At 36.6% G+C, this 26,561-nt stretch overlaps 1 protein-coding gene across 1 annotated transcript in view; it reads right to left on the bottom strand.

Moving 5' to 3' along the window:
- The window catches only part of SHCBP1L (SHC binding and spindle associated 1 like), a 41,252-nt gene extending 15,719 nt beyond the window's left edge, over positions 1–25,533 (bottom strand). Inside the window, exons 1-6 of the mRNA XM_057728541.1 lie at positions 25,074–25,533; positions 23,385–23,534; positions 14,058–14,272; positions 13,046–13,132; positions 12,756–12,974; positions 1,238–1,343 (exon numbers count right to left, since the gene is read on the bottom strand). Coding sequence (XP_057584524.1) covers positions 1,238–1,343; positions 12,756–12,974; positions 13,046–13,132; positions 14,058–14,272; positions 23,385–23,534; positions 25,074–25,490 — 1,194 coding nt within the window. The 5' untranslated portion in view covers positions 25,491–25,533. The remainder of the gene's footprint in view (positions 1–1,237; positions 1,344–12,755; positions 12,975–13,045; positions 13,133–14,057; positions 14,273–23,384; positions 23,535–25,073) is intronic.
- Positions 25,534–26,561: the final 1,028 nt, after the last annotated feature.

Raw genomic sequence — 26,561 nt, 5'->3', positions numbered from 1 at the left:
CATTCAATAGATAGCCAAAAAAAGTATTTAATACAGCCACGATAAGGAAAAGTGCCAGTAAGGGAAAGTGCAGGGTGCATTGGAATATGTAATGTATTCTGGAAGGTTGAGAAAGCCTTTTTCTATGGAAACGACATTTAAGTTGAGACCTAAAGGATGTGCAGTAGCTCTTTGAAACAACCTGGTGTACACCAGGATGTGGTGTTAGTGAGGGATAAAAGGAGGTGTATGAAGGTGATCAGGGATATGATTGGCTAACTCTCAGAAGATTGTAATTAACAGCTGGGTAGAGAGTGGTGCCATTTACTGAAACAGAGAACTCTGGATTATGAACAAGTCAATGGATAAGATCATGAATTTAATTGTGGACATCTGAGTTCAAGTACTCATGAGATAATCAAGGAGTGATGAGCAACAGGCAGCTAGACATATAGGTTTGGGGCTCAGAACAAAAATGTGGGCTGTGGATACACATTTTAGATTATCACTCTACATAACTGAAGTCATGGGAAGAGATCAGATGAATCACTTAGGGATATTATGTGCAGAAAAAAGATAAGTTCCAAGCACTCAGGACAGAAGGAGAAAAAAAACAACTAGAGAGACTGAAACCAGCAACGTATTGTAATAGAAGACAATGAAAAAGATTATTCCAAGGAGAGAGCTGTGAAATGCTACTGAAAGGTCAAATGAGATGGAAATACTTACTCTTTGACTTACTCTTTGACATCTTTCTCTCTTGGGCTGGTTAAATTTATGCTCAACCTTCAGGTTTCACCTGAGTTGTTTCTTCCAGCCAGCATTGCCAGAATTCCTAACTTTGGCTTATGTACCCATCCTATATGCCTCCTGTACACACTCCTATTGTAGCATTTATCATTTTGTGTTGTAATTGTAATAGCCTATCTACTTGTCCATATCTCCACCATAATTCAAACTTGTCAAATGTATGGAAGAAGCAAGGCTGTGAGTCTGGTTCAAAACTATCTCCCTCAAATGCAGTATTTCTCATATTTTTCTCCCACAGCTACTAGCATAGCACCTGACAACAAGATTTGTACTCTGTAAATAGTTGTTGACATTTATTTATTTAATACCTATTACATGCCAATCACTGATCTGGATGTAATGGAGGGGATAAGGCTTTAATATCAGACAAGAACTCAACCTTCAAAGAGCTTCTTTTCTGATTATATGCAGCTAAAACTTAAACGAATAAGAATAGTGTATTTCTTACCATGTCAGTGGTCATCACTTTTGCTACGATATGTGTTATAGTCTTTCCAAAGTCTCTTTTTCCTTTCCTACGCCTCAGGATTCTTGGAAAGAAAGGTCCATGAACTCTGAAGTTGAAAACATTTATTTATTATTAAATTAACATGAAAAAGACTCAACATATACTTAGAAAATAAAAACTTGGTACTAAGCATCTTTGAGAAATAGGTTTCACTAATTTTAAGCTTCTTGAGAGCAATGAGCAACTTGAGAACAATGGTATAAGTGAAATCTTTTAGACAACTGAGTGTTTAAACCTTTGAATTCTAAAATTTTTTCATTTTAATGAAAATCTGCATGTCACCCACTACAATCATCTCAACTTTTCAATATAGTAGAAATTTTCCTGCTTATACTTTCATAATCCACTGAATTATAGACACTCAAAGCAGAGATAGGTTACATCTGTGATACTGAGGTATAGGAACGTTTTGGGATGTGCCTAATTTGAGATCCTATGTTTATTTAACAGATTGTTTTTGTTTCAAAGGATAAGTTCTCCATAGATATAATTGACTGTTGGCCTCCCAGCAGAACAATTCTAGCTTCTCTCTTCATTGTTGTTTTAACTGTTTGATGTTCAGCACTTTTAGTTAATTTCATTCTTTTCTTCCTGCTTGTCTTTGCAGATCCTGTTTCCTATCAATCATTTAAGTGTTGTCAAAAGAAAGAAAAAAAATTGAGTATAACTTTTACCATTACTGTCAGCCAAAAGGGACACTTCTTTTTCAACATATTTACAAGTAGTCTCCTTAGGTGTAATCTTTTGGGTTCTCTGCAGCACTTTGATTAATGCTTGATGCTAATGCAATGCAGCATTAATACCAATATTTTTCAGCTTATATTTCATTTGTTAATATTTTTGTAAAGCTTAAAATTTCAGAGAACTGTTCCTAAGAGTTCATGACCCCAATTATTAAATTTTGAATTCTAAGATACTAGCAATGTCCTCCAAAGCAAAAGTTTCATTTAACATTTCAAAATCATACCCATTCAGCATTTTTTGTACCTATTTAAGCAAGTGGTTTTGATTTTGAGAGAATTACTCATACATTTTTTTCACTGTATAGCTAATTACTAGTTGCTCAAAGAGTACAGCATCTTACATGTAGGAAATAAGTAGTTTATCATACAATCCCAGTTTTGAAATCAGAGGTATATGTCAGTGATTTTTAAAATTATACCTTTACTAAAGTATAATTTACATAAAAGTCATTCATTTTAAGTGAACCATTCTATGAGGTTTCACAAATGTATACACCCATTTAACTCAATCATAATAATCAAGATATAGAACATTCCCATCATGCTAAGTTCCTTCATGCATCTTTGCAGTCAATCCTCCATAACCACTCCCAGAAAAACCACTGATCTGCTTTCTGTCATAGATTTCCTTTTCTTGGAATTTTTAAATTGAATTTTAAAGTGGAATATGCTATGTACTGTCTTGTGTCTGGCTTTTTTCAGTCAGACTATTTTGAGATCTATCGGGTTATTTTATGTATCAGCAATTTATTTCTTTATTTCGCAGAACATATTTCATTATAGGATTTTCTGTATACAAGCATGTCATCTGCAAGTACAGGTAATTTTACTTTTTCCTTTCTGATCTGGATAACTTTTATTTCTTTTTCTTGCCTATTGCTCTGACTAGAACCTCTAGTACAATTGAATACAAGGGTGGACGTCCTTATCTTATTCCTCATCTTAGGCAGGGCAACATCCATTCTTTCATCACTAAGTATGATGTTAGTGGTAGGTTTTTATAGATGGCCTTAAACATGTTGAGGAAGATCCATTCTATTCTAACCTTTTTTAGAATTTTTATCATGAAAGTGTTGAATTTTTTCAAATGATTTTTCTATAAATATTGAGATAATGTGGCTTTATTGTGTATTACATTGATTTATTTTTCATATGTTAAACGAACCTTACATTCCTGGGATAAATTCCACTTATCATAGTGTCTGATCCTTTTTATATGTTGCTAGAACCAGTTTGTTAAAGTATTATTGAAGAATTACATCTATATTTATATGGGATTTAAAAAAATTTATTTATTTATTTATTTATTGGCTGTGTTGGGTCTTTGTTGCTGCACATGGGCTTTGTCTAGTTGCAGCAAGTGGAAGCTACTCTTCGTTGTGGTGCGTGGGCTCCTCATTGCCACAGCTTCTCTTGTTGTGGAGCACAGGCTCTAGGCACGTGGGCTTGAGTAATTGCAGCACACAGACTCAATAGTTGTGGTGCATGGGTTTAGTTGCTCCATGGCATGTGGAATCTTCCTGGAGCAGGAATCAAACCTGTGTCCCCTGCATTGGCAGGTGGATTCTTAACCACTGCACCACCTAGGAAGTCCAATATACGGAATATTTTATGTAGTTTTCTTGTTACATCTTTCTATAGTTTAGGTATCAGGGCCTCATAGAATGACTCGGGGAGGTGTTCCTTTCTCTTTTTATTTTTTGGAAGAGGTTATTTTAAAAAATGGTGATAATTCTTTATATGTTTGGTATAATTCACCAGTGAAAACATCTGGTCCTTCGTTTTTCTTTGTGGATAGTTTTTTAATGTGCTAATTCAATCTCCCTACTTGCTATAGGTCCGTACAAATTTTCTGTTTCTGCTTGAGTCAGTTCTGGTTGATGTGTCCATTTGATCTAGGTTATCTAATTTGTTGGCATATAATTACTCACACTATTCCTTAATAATCCTTTTTATTTCTGTTCATATTTCCATATTTTCAATTTATTTGGGTAAACCAACTAGGAACACAATTGCTGAGTTGTACACTTAGACTAAGTTTAGCTTTTAAGAAACTACCAAACCATTTTCCAAAGAGGCTGTACTATTTTGCATTCCCATCAATAATGAGAGTTCCTATTGCTCCACATCCTTGTCAGCAATTAGTATTGTCAGGTTTTTGTTTTGTTTTCTTTATTTAGCCATACTATTAGGCAGTAATGAGATTACAAATTTTAATTTGTAATTACCTAATGACAAATGACGGTGCGTCTTTTTATATGCTTATTTACCTTTTACCATCTGTATATTTTCTTTGGAGAGGTGGTTTTTTTTTTTTTTTTTGGCTCCATCAGGTCTTAGTTGTGGCACATGAGCTCCCTAGTTGTGGCACACAGGCTCTAGAGCATACAGGTTCAGTAGTTGCGGCATGCAGGCTTAGTTGCTCTGCAGCATGTGGGATCTTAGTTCCCCGACCAGGGATCTTGAACCCACATCCCCTGCATTGGAAGGAGGATTCTTAACCACTGGACCACCAGGGAAGTCCCAGCAAGGTTTCTGTTCAAGTCCTTATTGGGTTATTTGCTACTTATGAATGAATTTTAAGAAATCTATCTATATCTATATTTATATCTATTAGATACAAGTCTTTTTTTTTTTTTTTGGCTGCACCATGTGCCATGCAGGATCTTAGCTCCCTGACCAGGGATCAAATCCATGCCCCCTGAAGTGGAAGTGTGGAGTTCTAACCACTGGACAGCCAGGGAATCCCCCTAGATACAGTCTTTTATAAGATATGTGTTTTGCAAATATTTTCTCCAAATCTACAGCTAATCTTTTCATTTCCTTAACAGTGTCTTTCACAGAGCAGAAGTTTTTCATTTTAATGAAGTCTAATTCATCATTTTTTTCTCTCATATAACATACTTTTGGTGTTGTATATAAATATTCATTGCCAAACCCAAAGTCACATAAGTTTTCTCCTCTTTTATTCTAGAAGTCTTAGTTTCTTTTACATTTAGGTCTATGGATCACTTTGAGTTAATTTTTGTGAAAGGTGTAAGGTCTGTATCTAGGTTCATGTTTTTGCACAGGGACATTCAATTATTCTAACATCATCTGTTGAAAAGAATATCCTTTCTCCAATTTCCTTTGTCAAAAATCAGTCAACTATATTTGTGTAGATCCATTTATGGACTCTCTACTCTATTCCATTGATGTATGTCTATTCTTTCACCAATACCATGCTCCTTTGATTACTGTAAACCTTAAAATTGGGTAGTATGAGTACTCCCACTTTATTCTTCTTTGGCTGTGTTGGCTATCTTAGGCTGTTGCCTTTCCATACAAATTTTAGAAGTAGTTGGTATCTACAAAATAGCTTGCTGGGATTTTCATTAGGATTGTATTAAATCTATAGATCAAGTTGGAAAGAACTGACATCTTAACAATATTGAGTCTTCCAATCCATGAACATGGAATATCTCTCCATTTATTTACATTCCCTTTTCTTTTCTATCATCATAGTTTTGTAGTTTTCCACACACAGATCCTATACATATTCTGTTAACTTATACCAAAGTATTTCATTCTTTTTGGCTCCACTGTGATTTTTTTTTAATTTCAAATTTTCTCTGGTAAATAAGGAAGCAATTGACTTTTTAATTGAGGTTTATTGGTTTACAATATTATATTAGTTTCAGGCATACAACATGATTAAAAATTTTTATAGGTTAGGAATTCCCTGGTGGTGCAGTGGTTAAGAATCCGCCTGCCAAGCCAGGGGACACAGGTTCCATCCCTGGTCTGGGAAGATCCCACATGCTGCAGATCAACTAAGCCCATGCGCCACAACTACTGAGCCTGCACTCTAGAGCCTGCAAGCCACAACTGTTGAGCCCAAGTGACACAACTACTGAAGCCTATGCACGGAGAGCCTGTGCTCTGTAACAAGAGAAGTCCATGCACCACAGTGAAGAGTAGCCCCCGCGTGCACCAATGAAAACCCAACACAGCCAATAAATAAATAAAAATGTTTACAAAATGTACTTCACTTATAGTTATTATAAGGTATTGCTATATTCTCTGTGCTGTACAATAAATCCTTGTAGCTTATTTATTTTATACATAGTAGTGTGTGCTTCTTAATCCCCTACTCTTATCTTGCTTCCCCCTCCCCCTTTCCTCTCCCCACTGGTAACCACTAGTTTGTTCTCTGTATCTATTAGTCTGTTTCTTTTTTGCTATAGTCACTACTTTGTTTTATTTTTTAGAGTCCACATATAAGTGATAACATACAGTATTTGTCTTTCTCTGACATTTCACTAAACATAATACCCCCAGGTCCATCCATGTTGTTGCAAATTGCAAGATTTCATTCTTTTTATGGCTGAGTAGTATTCATTGAATCTATATGGACTTAGGTTGCATACATATCTTGGCTATTATAAATTATGCTGCTATGAACACTGCGGTGGAAGAAATTGACTTTTGAATATTAACCTTGCATCCCGTGAACTTGCTATACTTATTTTTTGCTCTAGGGTTTTGTTATTGCAGTTGTTTTTTAGGATTTTCTATGTAGACAATCATGCATCTGTAAAGAGTTTTATTTATTTCTTCCCAGCCTGTATACCTTTAATTTCTATTTCTTGTCCTATTGCACTATCTAGGACTTCCAGTATGACGGTAAATAGAAGTGATGAGAGAAAATATTCTTGCCTTATTCCTAGAGCGAAAATATACAGTTTCTCACCAATGAGTGTGATGTTAACTGTAGGGTTTTTGTAATGTTCTTTATCAATAAGAGGAATTCTCCTCTAGACCTATAATTATAATTGCTCGATCTATCAACCACTGAAAAGAGATGCTGAAGTCTCCAACTATAATAGTGGATTTGTCTATTTGTCCTTGCATTTCTATCAATTTTTGCCTCATGTATTTTGATTCTCTGTTGTTGGGTGCATACACACATTAACAACTGTTATGTATTCTTGGAAAATCAAACCATTCATCATTATGCAATTCCTGATAATTTTACTAGTTCTGAAAGCTTACTTTCTCTGAAATTAATATAGCTACTCTAGCTTTTTAATGGCTGTGTTAGCATGAAGTATCTTTCTCAGTCCCTTTCCTTTGAATATTTCTAAGCATTTATGTTTAAAGTGGGTTTCGTGTAGATGATATATGGTTGGATCTTGTCTTTTTATCCACTTTGACAATCTCTTCTCTTTTGATTTATGTATTTAGATAATTCACATTTAAAGTAATTACTGTTGGACTTTCCTGGTGATCCAGTGGCTAAGACTCTGAGTTCCCAAAGCAGGGGGCCCAGATTCAATCCCTGGTCAGGGACTAGATCCCACATGCTGAAACTAAAGATCCCACATGCTGCAACGAAGATCCTGCACGTGGCAGCAAAGATTCCACGTGCAGCAACTAAGACCTGGTACAGCCAAATAAATAAAAATAAATATTTTTAAAATAAAGTAATTATTGATAGCTTTGGATTAATATCTACTACACTTGCAACAGTTTTCTATTTGTTGTACTTATTTTTCCCTGCCTTTTTGCCTCCTCTAGTTTTAGTTGAGCATTTAGTGATGCCATTTTATCTTCCCTCTTAATGTATCAATTATTTTTAAAAGTTTTCTTAGTGTTTGCTCTACAGATGGCAATGTACATTTTAAACTAAGTCCATCTTCAAATAACACTATACTACTTCACATGTGGTACAGGAACCTTTTAACAGAGTATTCTCATTTCTCCCCTCCCATCCCTTATGATATTACTGTCACTTATCTAACCAATCCATACACAATTATCACCCAGTACCATCATAGCTATGATTGTTTTAAATAGTTATTTTTTAGATCCATAGATATGGATTGAGAATAAGAAAAAGAAAAGATTTTGAGACTTCTCTAGAGGCTCAGTAGTTAAGAATCCAACTGCCAATGCAGGAGACATGGGTTCTATCCCTGGTCTGGGAAGATCCCACATGCCACAGAGCAACTAAGCCTGTGAACCACAACTACAGAGCCTGCACTCTAGAGCCCTCAAGCCACAATTACTGAGCCTGTGCATTCTAGGACCCTGAGTGCCACAACCATGAGCCCCTGTGCTGCAACCACCACAGCAAGAGAAGCCATCACAATGAGAAGCCCATGCACTGCAACGAAGAGTAGCCCCTGCTCGCCACAACTAGAGAAAGCCCGTGCACAGCAACAGAGACCCAATGCAGCCAAATAATAAACGAAATTAAAATTAAAAAAAGGTTAAGATGATTAAAAAAATTTTTTTACCTTCATTTATTCCTTCTCCAAAGCTCTTCTTTTGTATACATAGATCTGAGTTTCTGACATTTAATTTTTCTTCTCCCTGCAGAACTTCCTTTAGCCTTTCTTGCAAGGCCAATCTATTGGTGACAAATTCCTTTGGCTTTTGTGTTTGCCTTTTTTCTTTTAAAAAAATTATTTATTTATTTATTTATTTATTTATTTATTTATTGGCTGTGTTGGGTCTTCGTTGCAGCATGTGGGCTTTCTCTAGTTGCGGAGAGTGGGGGCTACTCTTTGTTGCTGTGCAAGGGCTTCTCACTGTGGTGGCTTCTCTTGTGGAGCACAGGCTCTAGGCACCCAGGCTTCAGTAGTTGTGGCTTGCAGGCTCTACAGAAAAGTCTTAGTAGTTGTGGCTCACAGGCTTAGTTATTGCAAGGCATCTGGGATCTTCCTGGACCAGAGATAGAACCCGTGCCCCCGGCATTGGCAGGCAGATTCTTAACCCCCTATGCCACCAGAGAAGTGCTGCCTTTTTTTTTTTTTTTTTTTGTCTAAGGAAGCTATTTCCCCTTCACTTTTGAAGGATAATTTCACTAGATATAGAATTCTAGGATGGTGGTTTTCTTTCAACACTTTGAATATTTCATTCCACTCATCTCATTTACATGGTTTCTTATACAAAGTCCATTGTATTTCTCACTTTTGTTTACCTATAGGTAGGGTTTCCTTACCCCCTCAGCTTCTTTTAAGATTTTTTTATTTATGTGTGGTTTTCTTCAGCTTAAATATGCCTATTTATACATTTTGGTGGTATTTATCCTGCTTGGTGTTCTCTAAGCTTCCTGGATCTGTGGTTTGGAATCTGCATTTAATTTTGCAAAATTTTCACCATTATTAATTTAAATTTTTTTTCTGCTGCATTTGCTTTCTTCTCTTCCGGTATTCCAATTGTACATATGCCACATTCTTTGAAACTGTTTCGCAGTTCTTGGATGTTTTGTTCCGTATTTTAATTTTTTCTCTTTGCATTTCAGTTTGAGACAATTCAATTGACATATCTTCAAGCTCTCTGATTCTTTCCTCAGTTGTGTCCCATCTATTGGTGAGCCCTTCAAAGGTATTCATTTCTATTTACAGTGTCTTTGATTTCTAGCATGATTTTTTAATTCATTCTTACAGTTTCCATCTTCTGCTTACATTATCCATCTGTTCTTGCATGTTGTGTACTTTTTTCCATTAAAGTCCTTAACATATTAATCATAGCTACATTTTTTTTTTTTTTTTGGCTGCACTGCACGGCATGGGGGATCTTAGTTCCCTGACCAGGGATCGAACCTGTACCCCTGCAATGGAAGCACACAGTCTTAACCACTGGACCTCCAGGGAAGTCCCAATCATATCTATTTTAAGTTTCCTGTTTGGTTAATGCCAAAATCATACCTGAGTCTGGTTCTGATGCTTGCTTTCCCCCTTTGGACTTAGTTTTTTCTTGCCTTTTAGCATATCTTAAAATTTTTTGTCAAAACCCACGGATGATGTATTGGCTAATAGGAAGTGAGGTAGATAGGCTTTCAGTGTGAGGTCTTACATTAATCTGACCAAGCGGTAGCCTGTGTTTGTTTGATGTAGCTTTAGGTGTCAGAGGCTTCAAATTTCTGTAGTTTCCAGATTTCTGTCTCCCCTATATATCTTTGGGCTTCCTTTAAAACTACTCTTTGAAGAGTCTGTGTCTTACCACTCCTTTTTTTTTTTTTTATTGTGGCACACAGGCTTAGTTGCTCCGCGGCATGAGGGATCCTCCCGGAGCAGGGATTGAACCCGTGTCCCCTGCACCAGCAGGCGGACTCCCAACCACTGCGCCACCTAGGAAGCCCTTACCACTCTTTTAACTATAATCCAGTTATTATACTGGAATCCTGTGGTTTTAAGGTTCAGCAGAGAGGAAGTGTTCTATACTCTTATGATCAACTCTCAGTCTTTTACTCAGTCTACGCCCCTGGACTGTGACCTTCACAAGTGTTTCTTAATCCCCTCTTTCCCCAGACAGAAGGGGTTAGAGTCAGGGAAATGCCCTTCCTCTAGGTGGGAAAAGGCTCTGGTAAAGTTTTTTCCCTTGGAGAGTAGATCTTTGTTATGGAGAATACACTGAGTATATTTCACAATGGTTGCTTTTCCCTTCACTCTGCCACAATCATAATGGGATCTTTCTTGGCTCTTCACCTGAGAACCTAGTGAGACTCCTGGAAGTAAAATTCCACAAAGGTATAAGGCCTCCCTAAGAACTGCAGCTCCCCAGGAGTTTCTCTCATACTCATTAACATTCAGCCTCCAGCAATCTATCAAAATTACCATTTAAGTGTTCTTATATTTTATGTCTCTAGCGGATTCTGTTCAAGGTAAGCAGATCTTAGCGGTGACTCTCTGAATTTACCTTTCTCCAGATTTCAGAGTGGCAGTCTGTCCTGTGACCTCAGTTCTCTGATGGTTCCAAGAAAGTAATTTTCAAGTTTGTTTAGTTTTTTTCTTGTTGTAAGGACAGGAATGAAAACTCACAAGCTCTTTGCATGTCAGAGCTAAATCTGGAAATCCTTGCTTCTTTTTTATAGTTTTCTTTTCTCTGTTGAGATTCTCTGTATACTTATTAATACTATGCTTTCCTTTAGTTCTCTGAACATATTTATAATAGCTGCTTTGAAGTCTCTGTCTGACAAATCTAACATCTGGGCCCACTCAAGATCAGATTCTATTAACTTCCTTTTTTCCTGAGGATGGATCTAAATTTCTGCTTTCTTTGCATATCTATTAATTTGCGGTTGAACACTGGAGATTTTGGATAATATATTCTGGTAACTCTGGATTGTCTTATGTTCTTCTGAGGATTGTTAGTCTTGTATTCTTACAAGCAGTTAATTTTCCTGGCTGCAAAATGCAAAATGTTTTCCATGAGGTATGTAGCAGGTGACATCTCTGCTCAGTTCTTTCAACTTCCATGTTTCACTCTCATACTTCCTTATTCAGCAGAGTTCCCAGATTTCTCTCCCCTGCCACTGCTTGCATAGTTTAGTGGACAGCCAAGGATCTGAGCAGAATTTATACTCAAATTTTGGGTCTCATTCCTTTTACAGCTCTCTCACTTTCAGAATATCCCAACTAGATTTCCAGCTACTCTGCCAGCCCTGAACTCTGTCCTTTGTCACCTTGAAACAGTAAGATGGCATTTTTTTGCTGTCTGGGCTATGAGAACTGGTGATGACCCTCAGACCAGAACACCACAGTTCCCATTTCTTACCCATTCCAAGGATAACATTTCTGGTTGCTGCTGCTTTTGGTCATTTCATAGTGCCTTCAAAGAGTTGGAAACTATTGATATATTTTGCCCAGAATATTATCATTATTATCCATGGAAGGGTTTGACCAATTAACTCACTCCACCATCCCTAGAATGAAATTCTCTGTGATTATAACTTTTAAGATGAGAGAACTCTGTGTTGCCCTATAATTAGAATCTAAAGTCTACTGATGGTAACCTGTATTAAAATTCAACTTTTGTTGAATCTTTATTTTTAGATAAGTGGATTTCAAAAAATCTTATCTATATGGATTCCCCAAAGTAATCCTAAGGTTTTGTTACACAGGAATCCCAGTAACAATGAAACACCAAAAATGGGCACTAGAATGAGATTCTTAGTGATTTTTAAAAAGGTCAAACTTAAAAGAAAATAGAAAAAGAAAAGATTTAGGCTGACAGTTAATTATTAGACAAGTTCAGAATTCCTAAGGCAAAGAATGAGTAAAGGTGGAACACAAAGGAAGGAGTTTAACAATTTAGTATGAAATAGCCATAGTCCTTTGGTTCCAATCAAGTTTTTCCATTAATTATGGGGTCATGAGCAAGAATTCCTGTTTCCCCTCTATTTAAAACAAAGAGAGAAATATATATTTTATTTCACAGTAATGTAAAAATATTTTAATACATTTTGAAGTATTCTGGAGAATGAAGCTGGTTAAATCTGCATTGCTTTATTTATCATCAAAAACAACTTATCAAATTATTTTGGTTAGAAAAGAAATTAAGAGGCAGCCAAATTAGTCAACTCTTTCTCTACTTTGCATTTTGTATGTGGACGATGTCTACCTACTCTTTTTTTATGCTTTGGCCAAAATTAAGAAGGTAAAGAAGAAAGGTAAGGAAAGGATAAGATTTATGAGATTTTTTTTTCATTTAAAAAACCCAAAACAATGATTTCAGTGAATTCAGCTAATATAAAAATAATTTTCCAATACTGGTAGTTGCACCTGTGCCTATAAATACTGGTAGTTGCACCTGTGCCTATAAATTGGACATCTACTTTTATAATCTATTTCAATTGGGGTAACATATATGACAAGTTAAGTGATATGATAAAAGAATGACCATGTTATCTTTTTGTTTCCATTGAAAATAGAGCAAATTATTACCGGAGGCGTAAATCTTCCCACATTTTCAATAATCCACAGAGCATTACTATCTCATAGTACTTTTTCCAGCATTCAACAGCCTCTGCTGCAGATGGATCTTCTTTAATATTACTCTGATATTCAATGAGCTCAACTCGCTTGTTTTTATACTTCTCCAAAGTTTTTTTGAAACGTTGTGCAATAGGACCAGGTATTGTTCCATCTTGTATATCACACCACCTGAAAAGTATCAGTACAGTTATAATGTTTATCTTAAATAATGTGATGAATCAGTTTTTAACTATACTTACAAATTAATCCTTTCTTCAATCAGAGCAGTATAATTCTCACAAATTTCTTCATCATCCCAGTCCCTCCAAAGAAAGTCATAAAAAAACCTATGATACATCAAATTGACATGACATTGATCAAAATCAGCCAGTACATGTTTAGAATTAAAAAAACATCCTGATGTCAGATATCTTTATATGAATCTTAATTGTTAAGAAAAATATTTCAGAATGACCTTTCAGTGAAATAATATTAAAGGAAAACTTTAAACATTAGATGATCTGCATTCTATTTCAAGTTACTACAGATAAGATAATGTTTCTTGAAGTGGGATTGTAAAATTTATGTTCCACATTTCATAGATTGTGGCTATGATTTTGTTTACCAAAGAAATAATACTTGAGATATCATCATATTTTTATATTTGGGGGAGGATTAGGAAAACAAAAACATGCCCCCAATATTCTGTATTATGCTTATGTATAGCTTCTCTCAAATTGTATCAACTGGTAAGAAGCAATCATAATGGGGATGATGACATTTGGTATTTGTAATGCCTTTAAATGCGAAAAATTAAATCTAATATATTTAAGATGCTTAAATATGAACAGAATTTAGTGGTTTAGTTTTTCGGATTTTGGGGGTTTTTTTGGCTATGCCATGCAGCTTGCCAGATATTACTTTCCCGACCAGGGGTTGAACCTGGGCGCCAGCAGTGAAAGCACTGAGTCCTAACCACTAGCCAGCCAGGGAATTCCCCAGAATTTAGTGTTACTTATCTCTAGAACTTTTTAAAATCCAATTTTTGTAAAATGCAAAATCAAAAAACAGCAAACTTACTGCCCATATATAATACTTCCACAAGAGAGAATGTTTTAACTAAAAGTTACAAATATGTTCATTAAAAACAGGAAAATTGAATTCAGCAGTGAGTAAAACTGAAATAAAGTGCCTATATGAACAAGACTTACATATTAAATTAACTTTTAGAATATCAGAACTTTAACTTTCAGAAGTAAAAACCTCTAATACCTTACAACTTCCAAGGCTAAAGCAATATCATGTAAATCAGAATCTTGTCCTTCAACAGGGTATACTTCCAAGAGAGGTATACTATGCTCTAGTTCTTCCAAAATCTCATCGACCAAGTCCCTTGGAATATTTGCAATGTTAGAAGAAAAGGGCTCAGCAACAGAAACGGTAACTTTGAAACAAGATGATGAGCTTTGGCGTGGTTTACAATTTACCTAAGATAAATATTATAAAATTTGTAATTACAAATGAAAGTAAACCACAAGGATTCTTTCCCAAATACGAGCTACTTATAAAATTTCTTCTTTTAAATTTTTATGACTTCTCTAACAATCAACATACATAATAATAATAATGAATAAATATCAATACTGAATACTGAATAAAATACTGAATAAAACATCAACACAATTTTTCAAACTACTTTTTAAACAACATTAGTTTTAAGGTTCATGAAAGGAACTGCCTATCTCCTACATTATTTCTAAGTTTGAATTGCCAGACTTTGGGATTTTATAAAACAGTAGCATTAAGAAGAGTTTTTGGACTAATTTTGCCATGAAAGTATGTTTTTAAAATCCTACTAACTATATTACATTATTTGTAAAAGAAAAGATAATAAAATACCAAAAAAAGTAGAATGGACATAATAAAAAAATAATGTGCTTAAAAAAAAAAGTCCTTATGTTGAATAAACTTAGCTTCATAAGCAACACAGTATACTGTGTTTACTTGCCTCATTTCACCACAATAGAGTGATAACCTCCAGCACGTCTGAAAATCAGTGCTTGAGAACCACTGAGTTGACAGTAGCTTTAAAAATTAAATAATTATACTAAGTATTAACACAAAATTTAAAATTAAAGAAGTTGGTAAAAGGGTACAAACTTTTAGCTATAAGATGAATAAGGTCTGAGGATCTAACGTATAACATAGTGACTATAGTTGATAATACTGTAGTGTATATTTGAAATTTCCTAAGAGATAAATATTTTCATCAAATAAGGTGTGTGTGTGTGGGGGTGGTTTAAATATGTGAGGTGATGGATGTGTTAATTAACTTAATGAAGGGAATCCTTTCACAATGTATATGTATATATATGAAGTCTACACGTTATACACCCTATCTTACAAATTTGTCAATTATACCTCAGTAAAGCTGAAAAAAGTTAACACTTCCAATAATCAGTTTTGAACATTTTCAAGTACATCTCCAATAAAATTCTTTATTTTTAGGTAGAGTTTATTTACCTAATGTTACTTATAGCAGCTTTATTCATAACTGCCAAAACCTGGAACCAACCAAGATGCCCTTCAGTAGATGAATGGATAAATAAACTGTGGTGCATCCAAACAATGGAATATTATTCAGTGCTAAAAAGGAATGAGCCATCAAGCCATGAAAGACATGGAGGAACCTTAAATGCATATTACTAAGTGAAAGAAACCAATCTGAAAAGGCTGTATACTATATGATCCCAACTACATAACATCCTTGAAAAGGGAAAACTTTTTTCTATTCTTATACTTAACCGACAGTGTGACTGGGTATAGATTTCTAGGTTAGGATATCACTGTTGTTGAAAACTTACTTTCACAGCCTTTTAAAGTTAAGAATTACTGTTTAGAAGTCCAATGCTATTCTGTCTCTTGATCACTTATATGAACCTATTGTTTTTCTCTCTGTAATCTTGCTCAGCCTTCTCTTTGGACCTCATATTCTCAAATTTCACTATGTGCTAGACAGTCAGTGGGCCTTTTCAATCTAGAAATTCATGTCCTTTTATTCTAGCAAACTTTCATGACTTGGCAATTTGCTATCCTCTGTCTGTTGTTCTTGTTTTCTCCTCTTCCTATTACTCTCCTTCTCCTTTTCCTCTTCCTTCCCTCCCCACCCCTCTTCTTTCCTTTTTTCTCTCTGGAACATTTATTTGGATGTTGGACCCGATCCCGTAATTACTCTCCTTTCTTTCCTTTCCATTATTTTAGTCCTTCAGCTCTACTTAATGGGAGATTTTACTCAACTTTATCTTCTAGTGCTTCTAATCCTTCTATTGTTTTTCACTTGCTGTTGTATTTTTATTTTCCAAAAGCTCTCTTTCTTGGAATTTTGCCATTATATAGGTTTTAGTTCTTGTTTTACAAATGCTTTGTCTTTTCTTTATATTAAAAATTTTATATGTGTGTGTGTGTGTGTTTCTTCTCCCTATCATTTCTTTCTTCCAAATGTCTTTTCTGCTGTTTTAATCACTGTTTTGATATTAAAGTTTCCTCAAAGGTCTGGTGACCCTTGGCTGGCTGCTCACATTTAAGAGTTGAGGACTATAATGATAATTGGCAGGTCTGTGTGGAACAAGTCTACTATGGATTCACTGTAGGATGTTCTGCCCATGATCTTTCCATGAGAACTTCATATATCAGTATCTTTAGATACTCTCTTTTGAACTGATCATAGAAAAATCTTTCAACTCTAATGCCTAGAGAGATATGCCTTAGCTGCCTGTGTTCTAGAAAGAGGATCAGGATAGATGGCAGAGGATCCTAACATTCAGTACCAGTAAACTATCATTTAATCTTTTTTTTTTCATTGGGATACCCCCATCTTTAACCATGCTTCTCAAGCCAGCTTCTTAAATCTGTAGATTTATGTCTTTTGCCAAATTTTGGGAATTTCAGCCATTATTTCTTTGAATATTTTTTTCAGCCCGAGCTTTTCTTCTTTCCTCCTAGGACCATGAAGACATGAATTGTTTTGTTTTGTTTTGTTTTTCTATTTTTTTTGGGGGGGGTACACCAAGTTCAACCATCTGTTTTTATACACATATCCCCGTATTCCCTCCCTTCCTTGACTCCCCCCCCTCGAGTCCCCCGCACCCTCCCCGTCCCAGTCCTCTAAGGCATCTTCCATCCTCGAGTTGGACTCCCTTTGTTATACAACAACTTCCCACTGACTATCTATTTTACAGTTGGTAGTATATATATGTCTGTGCTACTCTCTCGCTTCATCTCAGCTTCCCCTTCACCCCCCGCCCCCTTCCAAACCTCGAGTTCTCCAGTCCATTCTCTGTATCTGCGTCCTTGTTCTTGTCACTGAGTTCATCAGTACCATTTTTAGATTCCGTATATGTGAGTTAGCATACAATATTTGTCTTTCTCTTTCTGACTTACTTCACTCTGTATGACAGACTCTAGGTCTATCCACCTCGTGACATATAGCTCCATCTCATCCCTTTTTATAGCTGAGTAATATTCCATTGTATATATATGCCACATCTTCTTTATCCATTCATTTGTTGATGGGCATTTAGGTTGCTTCCATGTCCTGGCTATTGTAAAGAGTGCTGCAATAAACATTATGGTACAAGTTTCTTTTGGGATTATGGTTTTCTTTGGGTATATGCCCAGGAGTGGGATTACTGGATCATATGGTAGTTCTATTTGTAGTTTTTTAAGGAACCTCCAAATTGTTTTCCATAGTGGCTGTACCAACTTACAGTCCCACCAACAGTGCAGGAGAGTTCCCTTTTCTCCACACCCTCTCCAACATTTGTTGTTTCCAGATTTTGTGATGATGGCCATTCTGATTGGTGTGAGGTGATACCTCATTGTGGCTTTGACTTGCATTTCTCTGATGATTAGTGATGTTGAGGATCTTTTCATGTGTTTGTTGGCCTTCTGTATGTCTTCTTTGGATAAATGTCTATTTAGGTCTTCTGCCCATTTGTGGATTGGGTTATTTGCTTTTTTGGTATTAAGCTGCATGAGCTGCTTGTATATTTTGGAGGTTAATCCTTTGTCCGTTGTTTCATAGGCAATTATTTTTTCCCACTCTGAGGGTTGCCTTTTAGTCTTGTTTATGGTTTCTTTTGCTGTGCAAAAGCTTTTAAGTTTCATGAGGTCCCATTTGTTTATTCTTGATTTTATTTCCCTGATTCTAGGAGGTGGGTCAAAAAGGATCTTGCTTTGATGGATGTCATAGAGTGTTCTGCCTGTTTTCCTCTAGGAGTTTGATAGTGTCTGGTCTTACATGTAGCTCTTTAATCCATTTGGAGTTTATTTTCGTGTATGGTGTTAGGAAGTGTTCTAATTTCATTCTTTTACATGTTGCTGTCCAATTTTCCCAGCACCACTTATTGAAGAGGCTGTCTTTTTTCCATTGTATATTCTTGCCTCCTTTGTCAAAGATAAGGTGCCCATATGTGTTTGGGCTTACTTCTGAGTTCTCTATTCTATTCCATTGATCGTCCTTTCTATTTTTGTGCCAGTACCATACTGTCTTGATCACTATGGCCTTGTAGTATAGTTTGAAGTCAGGAAGCCTGATTCCACCAACTCCATTTTTCGTTCTCAATATGGCTTTGGCTATTCGGGGTCTTTTGCATTTCCATACAAATCGTAAGATTTCTTGTTCTAGTTCTGTGAAAAATGCCACTGGTAATTTGATCGGGATTGCGCTGAATCTGTAAATTGCTTTGGGTAGTACAGTCATTTTCACTATGTTGATTCTTCCAATCCAAGAACATGGTATGTCCCTCCATCTGTTTGTGTCGTCTTTGATTTCTTTCATCAATGTCTTAAAGTTTTCTGCATACAGATCTTTTGCCTCCTTAGGCAGGTTTATTCCTAGGTATTTTATTCTTTTTGTTGCAATGGTGAATGGAAGAGTTTCCTTAATTTCTCTTTCTGCTCTTCCGTTGTTAGTGTATAGGAATGCAAGAGATTTCTGTGCATTAATTTTGTATCCTGCTACTTTACTAAACTCATCAATTAGTGCTAGCAGTTTTCTGGTAGAGTCTTTAGGGTTTTCTATATATAATATCATGTCATCTGCAAAGAGTGACAATTTTACTTCTTCTTTTCCAATTTGGATTCCTTTGACTTCTTTTTCTTCTCTGACTGCTGTGGCTAAAACTTCCAAAACTATGTTGAATGATAATGGTGAGAGTGGACACCCTTGTCTTGTTCCTGTTCTTAGAGGGAATTCTTCCAGTTGACATGAATTGTTATAGGCCAACATGTCCCTGAGGCTCCATTTTGTTTGTTTGTTGGGGTTTTTTTTTTTTTTTTTTTTTTCAGTCTATTTTCTCTCTGGTGTTCAATCAGGTCATTTCTATTATTCTACCTTCAAGTTCACTGATTGTTTCCTGTGTCTTCATTCTGTGTTGAGCACATCCATTGAGTTTTTAATTGCAGTTATTATGTATTTTGAGTTCTAAAACTCTCTTTGGTTTTTTTTCATATCTTTCATTTACTTACAGACTTTCTATTTTTTGCTGAGACCTATTTTTTCATTTCACATGTATTCATAATTACTCACTGATGCATTTTTATGATGGCTGCTTTAAAATCCTTGTCAGATAATTTTAACATCTGTGTCATCTCAGTGTTGGTGTCTATTGTTTTATCTCATTCAAGCTGAGATCTTCCTCGGTCTTTGAAGTGATTGAGTGATGACAAGTAATTTTCTATTGAAACCTGGACATTTTGAGTATTCTGAGTCTTGATTTTATTTAAATCTTTTATTAGTCTTCTTCTGACACCTATCTGGTATGGAAAAGGGGCTTGCCACTTTGTTACTGTCAGATGTGGATGGAAGTCCAGATTCTCCACTCAACCTCTGCTGACACTGGAGGGTGAGGGTGGTGTTCATTACTGCCATTCAGCGGTGGGAGTTCAGGTTCTCTCTTAGGCCTCCACTGATACCACCGTGGCTGAGAGGAGAACACCTCATTACTGCTCCCCACATTGTCTCCACTAACATCATGGGGGTGGTGGTAAAAGTCCTGATTCTCCACTAGACCTTTTCTGACACTATCCATGCAGGGAGTGGAAGGAGTCTCTTACCAGTGCGGGTGATAGTACAGTCTTCCCATGTAGCCATGGGAGGCAGGGAAAGTTCCTTATCACCCAGCTCCTCATTTTTCTTCCCACTAGGTCTTCTCTAGCACCACTCTGGGAGTGGGGTTAGTGTGCCTTGTTACAGCTTGGCAAGGGTGATAGTCTAGGTTCTTCACTTTGTCTTTTCTTGCAGGATGGGAGTGAAGGGCAGCAGTTTTTTCTGTGGTGTTTGGCTGTCCCTTCCTTAATTTTGACTAGAGAAGAAAGCAGGCTTTTGGGGGAAACTTTTTTTTTTGTCTACACCTGTAGGTGTTTCCAGATTTGCAGCTCCTCTGGTACACAGTCTAGGATACATGAAGCAAAGCCCAGGGAACTCATCAGAAGTTTTCATAAATGCCTAAGTACAAAATTTTTAAAAATCAACCAAATTCTTATCATCAGAGATAACCACTGGTAACCTTTTTACCTTTACCTTCCAGTTTTACTCCTATGTACTTTGTTGGATCCCACTGTATATTTAGTTTTGTGTCTTCTGTTTTACTTTACGTACACAATGAGCACATTCCAAATCATTAAGTTTTTTTGTTATCATAAGTTTCATAACTACATAATATTCTATTTTATATGTTATTTATTTGGCCAGTATCCTATTATTCCCAATTTTTAATTTTATAAATATCACTGTGATCCATCTTTTTTTTTTTAATTTTTTTATTTATTTACACCTTTTTTATTTTTAAAGGTTGGGCAGATTCTTTCTCTTTTTTTAAAAAAACATTTATTTATTTATTTATTTATTTATTTATTTATTTATTTATGGCTGTGTCGGGTCTCAGCTGTAGCATGCAGGATCTTTCATTGTAGTGCTCGAGCCTCTCTCTAGTTGTTTTGCACGGTATCCAGAACGAGCAGGCTCAGTAGTTGCAGCATGCAGGCTCTCTAGTTGTGGTGCACAGGCTCAGCAGTTGCAGCCTGCAACATGTGGAATCTTAGTTCCTCAATCAGGGATTGAACCCTGCATTGTAAGGTGGATCCTTAACCACTGGACCATCAGGAAGTTCCATGATCACCTTAAATACATAAATCTTTTTCTACATTTCTGATTTCTATAGAATGAATTCTAGAAATAAAATGAACACTTTAATTTTTATTTTTATTTTTCTGTGCAGTGGGGTCTATTTATTATTATTTTTATTTCTTCCAGGTTTATTGAGAAATAACTGACTTACAACAAACTATTTGAAAGTTCTTAATATATTTTACCAAATTGCTTTCAACAGAGGTTATAAAAGTTTCCTTAATATTTGGTCCACTTTGTAACCAAGATGAAAGATATGCTAGATTTCCTTCCAATCAAATACTGTATTTCCAAGTCTTTTTTCTTTGTTTGTTTTATGGATCTATATTAGGCAGAATAATCGCCCTCATATGGTCCCCTAATACTTAGAACCTGTGAATATATTACTTCACAAGGCAAAAGGGACTTTGCAGATGTAATTAAGGTTAAGGAATTGAGATGGGGAAGTTCCCTTGGATTACCCAGTTGGGCCCATTCTAATCATGAGTCATTTAAAATGGAAGCGCTTTTCCAGGCTGCCGGGAACCAGAAAGATACAGTGTGAGAAGGACTTTGCAAATGGAGAAAGAGGCCACAAGTCATGGAATGCAGGTAACTTATAAAGGCTGGAAAAGGCAAGGAAACAGATTCTCCCCTAGAGCTTCCAGAAAGGAATGAGCCCTATCTACTCCTTGATTTTAGCCCAATTTGTCCCATGTCAGATTTCCTTCCTATAGAATTGTAAAATAATAAATTTAGATTAAGCCACCAAATTTGTGGTAATTTGTTGCAGCAGCAATAGAAAAACTACTATAGCATCTAATGCTAAAGTCAGAGATTGAGGTCCATAGGATTCTCTTGTTGCAGAGCATGGGCTCTAGGTGTGCAGGTTTCAGTAGTTGTGGCATGTGGGCTCAGCAGTTGTGGCACACAGGCTCTAGGGTGCCCAGGCCTAGTAGTCACGGCCTGTGGGCTCTAGAGCACAGGCTCAGTAGCTGTGGCGCATGGGCTTAGTTGCTCCACAGCATGTGGGATCTTCCCAGACCAGGACTCAAATCCATGTCCTCTGCATTGGCAGGTGGATTCTTAACCACTGCACCACCAGGGAAGTCCCCCACCTTTCTAATGTTTAAAGGACCTTAAAGTTTCCTAGAGGATTTTAAAGCAATCTAGTTATGTGATATCTTATTTATTTTTGGAATAAGGAAGAGAGCAAATGTATTGCATGTGAAATCTGAGAACTTGATAGAATTTTTGTATAGCCTAATCCAGTGAGTTTCCATGTAAGTTTAGGGATCTTGAAAAGTTTTACAGAGTGTAGGGGCTATCGTGTGATGTTGAAAGAGAAGCCAAGCAATTGCTGTGATACCATCCCTCATTTCAATCAGAAATGTTCTGCTTTAATACGCTGTATATGTGGGACTTCCTCATAAAACTTGACTGAAAAAAACCCAAACTTATACTGTTAAAAAAAATGTTGAAGATACTACATAGTGTACCGCCTCTTATCCACAAGAAAAAAGTCCAAAGAAGTTATAAAAGTTCTAGGCAAAATCCACTCAAAATCTGAAGTTGAGCAAACCTCAAAGAACCACTAAAAATAGAATATTATTGGAAAATTAATCCTATGACTTTCATATTCTTTTGTAGCCTCTGTGACTGAAAATATGCCATCCTTTTGTAAAAATACCACTAATTTACTTTCCCATAGAATACAGAATTGAATTGTTTTCAGGTAGTGTGCAATGTAATGAGTTTCAAACACAAATTTTTCTTGTCACCAAAACCACAGATCTGAAATATCTATCTGAAGCAGGGGTACCATTTGTGATTGTAAATATTAATTTCTATACAAGGATAATTGACCTTTAAGGGAACTGAATTTATGATGTCAAATATGCTATAATATTTAACATATGGACCTATAAAAGCAAAATCTTATCAAATGAAGACTTGGAAGTGTATGTATTATATTAAAAACGCACTTTTCATAGGAAAAAATTTCAAATTTTACAATAGTTTTCTGATCCATTTTTTTTCCTTCCTAATGTAACTAAACCTCATAATTCAGATAAATGAAGATTAAAGAGAAATGATGGGGGGAAAAGCTCAAGTTAATTAAAGCCTAAGTTACTAAATTTTAAGAAATGCACTTTTATTTTTACGTTATTTGAGCAATTGAAACTAGGCTAATAAATATTACCTAATACTACTAGATTTGATTTAATGATAACTGTTCATAGGAAAATGCGTGCTAATATCCCTCCTTATCTTCTTCTTACACTATTAATTTGCTTAGAAACTTAAAACAAAAGTAAACTTTTGTCAACCTTCGTTTAAGTATCAAAGCCAATTAATAAGGTTAATATTTTGGTCTTAAAAAGAACTGATAACTTCACTCAAAGAACAAGGATTAGGTGAAAATTATTTACCTCAACCAGTATAGCAACAAAAGGGATAGAAGCTTCTTCATATTTCACAAAGAATAACTCAGGATTAGTTTTCCAGACTCCAAGCCATTTGTCTTTCAACTTTAATTTTTCTGTTAAGTATTTACTCATAGCGTCATCAGCATCTTCCGCCTAGCAAAAGAAAAAATATATACATATAAATATATGAAATTATAGATTTATGTTTTTACTGACTTCTATTTAAATATGAAACCAATATACCCTTAAATAATGAAAAGCCTGTGAAATAATAGATTTTTAACTGAATCTATATTCAGTGGAAAACAGAAACATTAAAAAATTACAATAAATTTAAAAGATCTATTTATTCAATAAAGTAATTCAGAGATGAGACATCTACTTATTATTTATGTTTTAAGTAATTTGTTTTATTAATCCACTGAGCAAAATGTACTGTAATTATACATATTAAAACAGTTATTATGTTCAAAAACAGTAATGATTTTTTCTAACCTTTAAAGATTTAATGACCTATTTAAAATTTATTCAGTACATAAAAATTTAAAATAAAAATCCATTCTATAAAACAAATGAGCATATTAAACACTCAATAAATATGTGCCCATTTGATTTTCTACATTTCAATTCAGCTACCTCAGGATGATAAATAATCTAAACTATTATGAAACTCAGTAATTAAACCCTGACTGATTAATGACACAGTAATTTATATAAATGTTTTTCAATTGCCTTTAAGAGATCTAGCCTTCTCCCACCCCGAATATCAGATATAAATGGTCCATTAAATACCATTCTAGTTTTGTGGTAACAGTATTTTTCAAATTTTTCTTCTGATTATAAAATATGGTTAACCTACAGAAAATCTGAAAAATACAGATAATATAAGGAAAACAAACACAATCCCTAATCCTGTCAGCCAGAATAACCATTGTTGATATTTTGGTGCATTTCCTTCCAGTCTTTTTTCTATGCATATATTCATCTATACATATGAATCATATGTTTTGTTTTGTCTTCTGATTTTTTTTTTACTTAACATTATAGCATAAGCATATCTATAGTTCCTGAAAACCTAGTTTTTACAGCTGCATGATTTTCCATTACATGAAGCCACCACAAGTTCTTTACAGCCCTCAAAGTTGGAAATTCAGTTTCTAGTTTTTAAGTTTTATAAACATCGGTGCAATGAAATCCTTGTACACAAATTCTTCTGCTATAACTTAAAAAAAAAAGTTAGAAAAAGCAATATTTGCTTTATTTAGTGTTACCGGGTATGTATCTTCTTTACAAAAACCTCATTCCACATTCTAGACTGATGTCTAGGAACCATTCTTAAAGTGTCAAAGTTTTTATTGTAAAAATCAAGGCTAAGTAGTCTTATCCTCATGTTTGGGCACAGATTGTTAAATGAAAACACTAAGATGCATACCTGGGCACGGATAAGGCCTATCTTCCTTCAGCTCCCAGAAAACCAGGAAACACTATGTGATATGTTTGAAGGAAAATTGAATTGGAACTCCTTTAACAGGGCCTGATTACCTCTCACAAGGTGGAAGCCCTATAAATGTGGAGCAAATTTTCTTCTTCGAAAGGCAGCGTTTCTTTGTGCCCTCTGTACCCCCTTCAGGGTAGAAGGAAGGCCCGAGTCCCTCGGGGCTGTATTCCCGTGCGTTTTCTTCTCCCCCTCACCTTGCAGCCCTGCAGCACCTCGTCACAATACAGAGCCACCTTCTCCTCCCGCCACATGCCCCTCAAGGGGGACACGCACACTGGGGGCAGTGGCTGCGCCTCCTCGTCATCCTCCTCCGGCACTGAAAGAAGGGGCTCCTCTTCCTCCTCCTCCTCGGGCCCCTGTCCCTGGCCCGGGCCCTCGGCCTGAGAGCCCGGCAGGAGCTGGAGCCGCCGCCGGGCCGCCTCCCGGCCCGCTTTCCCCTTCACGGGGAGGGGAGAGGCCACCACCGACCGCACCGGGGACGCGGTGCTCTTCAGGGTCCCCATCGCCACCGAGTCCCCGGTGAGCGCGGAGACGACCTTCTCGCCTCGCCGGCCGGGGCTGACGGTTCGGACCGAGTCTAAAGGCACCGCGGCCCTGGATCCCGACGCCATCTCCTCAGCACCCTGCAGGCCAGCGGCAGCCGTTAGTCACTTTTCCCGCCCGGGTCGCGCGGGCCAATGAGCGAGCAGCGCACTCACGGCCCGCAACGAACGCTGCGGCTCGAGGGGATGCCGCCTGGCGGGAGTTGGGGGATGGGGTGTCGCAGGTGGGTCTGGGGGTTGGGGGTGGGTAGGGATGCTGTGGGGCGCGACGGGGCGGAAGGAAGGAAGGAAGGTTCTGGGCGAGCTGTGGGCGAGCTGTTGGCGAGCGGGGGAGGGGCGCCGCTAGATGAGGCCCACTCCGAGGGCGGGCGCTGGCTCCAAGCTCAGGTCGCTCTCCTTAGAACCACCGAGAGACAGTTCTCTCCCCAAGGAGCGTTTTCGTAGGGTCTTCACACGTTTTCAGGGTGATTGTGCGTCACCCTCCATGTCCTAATGACCTAACGAATGTAGCTGGTACCTAACCCTCTACGCACACGTGTCTGCACAAACACAGCCTGAAAGAAAATTTATTTTTATACTGGGTGGCGATGGTAACTACACCTTTCTGGTTATTACTAGAGGAAAGTCTAGTGACGGATAAATCCAGCGACCTAGGTTTCCTCCCACATAGTCACAGGGTTCCCAAAATAAAATTTCCTTTACATTTTAAACAAGACACTTTCTGCCAAGGAGATAGTCTATTTTCATGCCCTTTTTGTGCTGCTCAAAATTCTCACGTGCAAGAATATATTATGTAACTGTTAAACTGGACGCAAATTTCCAGCTGGGAGTAATATGTGCAAACCGTGAACACTTTCACAATAAAAGTCTGTTCAACATAATACTTTTGGAGAACAGAGACCATTCGTTTCTGTTTTACGATTGAACGTTTAAGTCGAGCCAATTGGAATCACTTTTGTTTACAGTCTAGCTGTGAAATACTGCAGTAGTGCTGACAGCTCCGACGGAGACGAACCGCGTTGGGAAAACACCTGCCTGCCTTTCCCCTGATCTGGAAGGACACTGTGTTAAATTAGGAGTTTATTTTGAGGAAAACATTAGTATTAATATCGTGTGACTATAGTTCAGGGAATAATTACA

This window comes from Hippopotamus amphibius, chromosome 3 (genome assembly GCF_030028045.1).
Source record: "Hippopotamus amphibius kiboko isolate mHipAmp2 chromosome 3, mHipAmp2.hap2, whole genome shotgun sequence".
Taxonomy (NCBI): domain Eukaryota; kingdom Metazoa; phylum Chordata; class Mammalia; order Artiodactyla; family Hippopotamidae; genus Hippopotamus; species Hippopotamus amphibius.
Note: the sequence above shows the minus strand (reverse complement) of the source record. Positions and strands in the feature narration are given on the sequence as shown.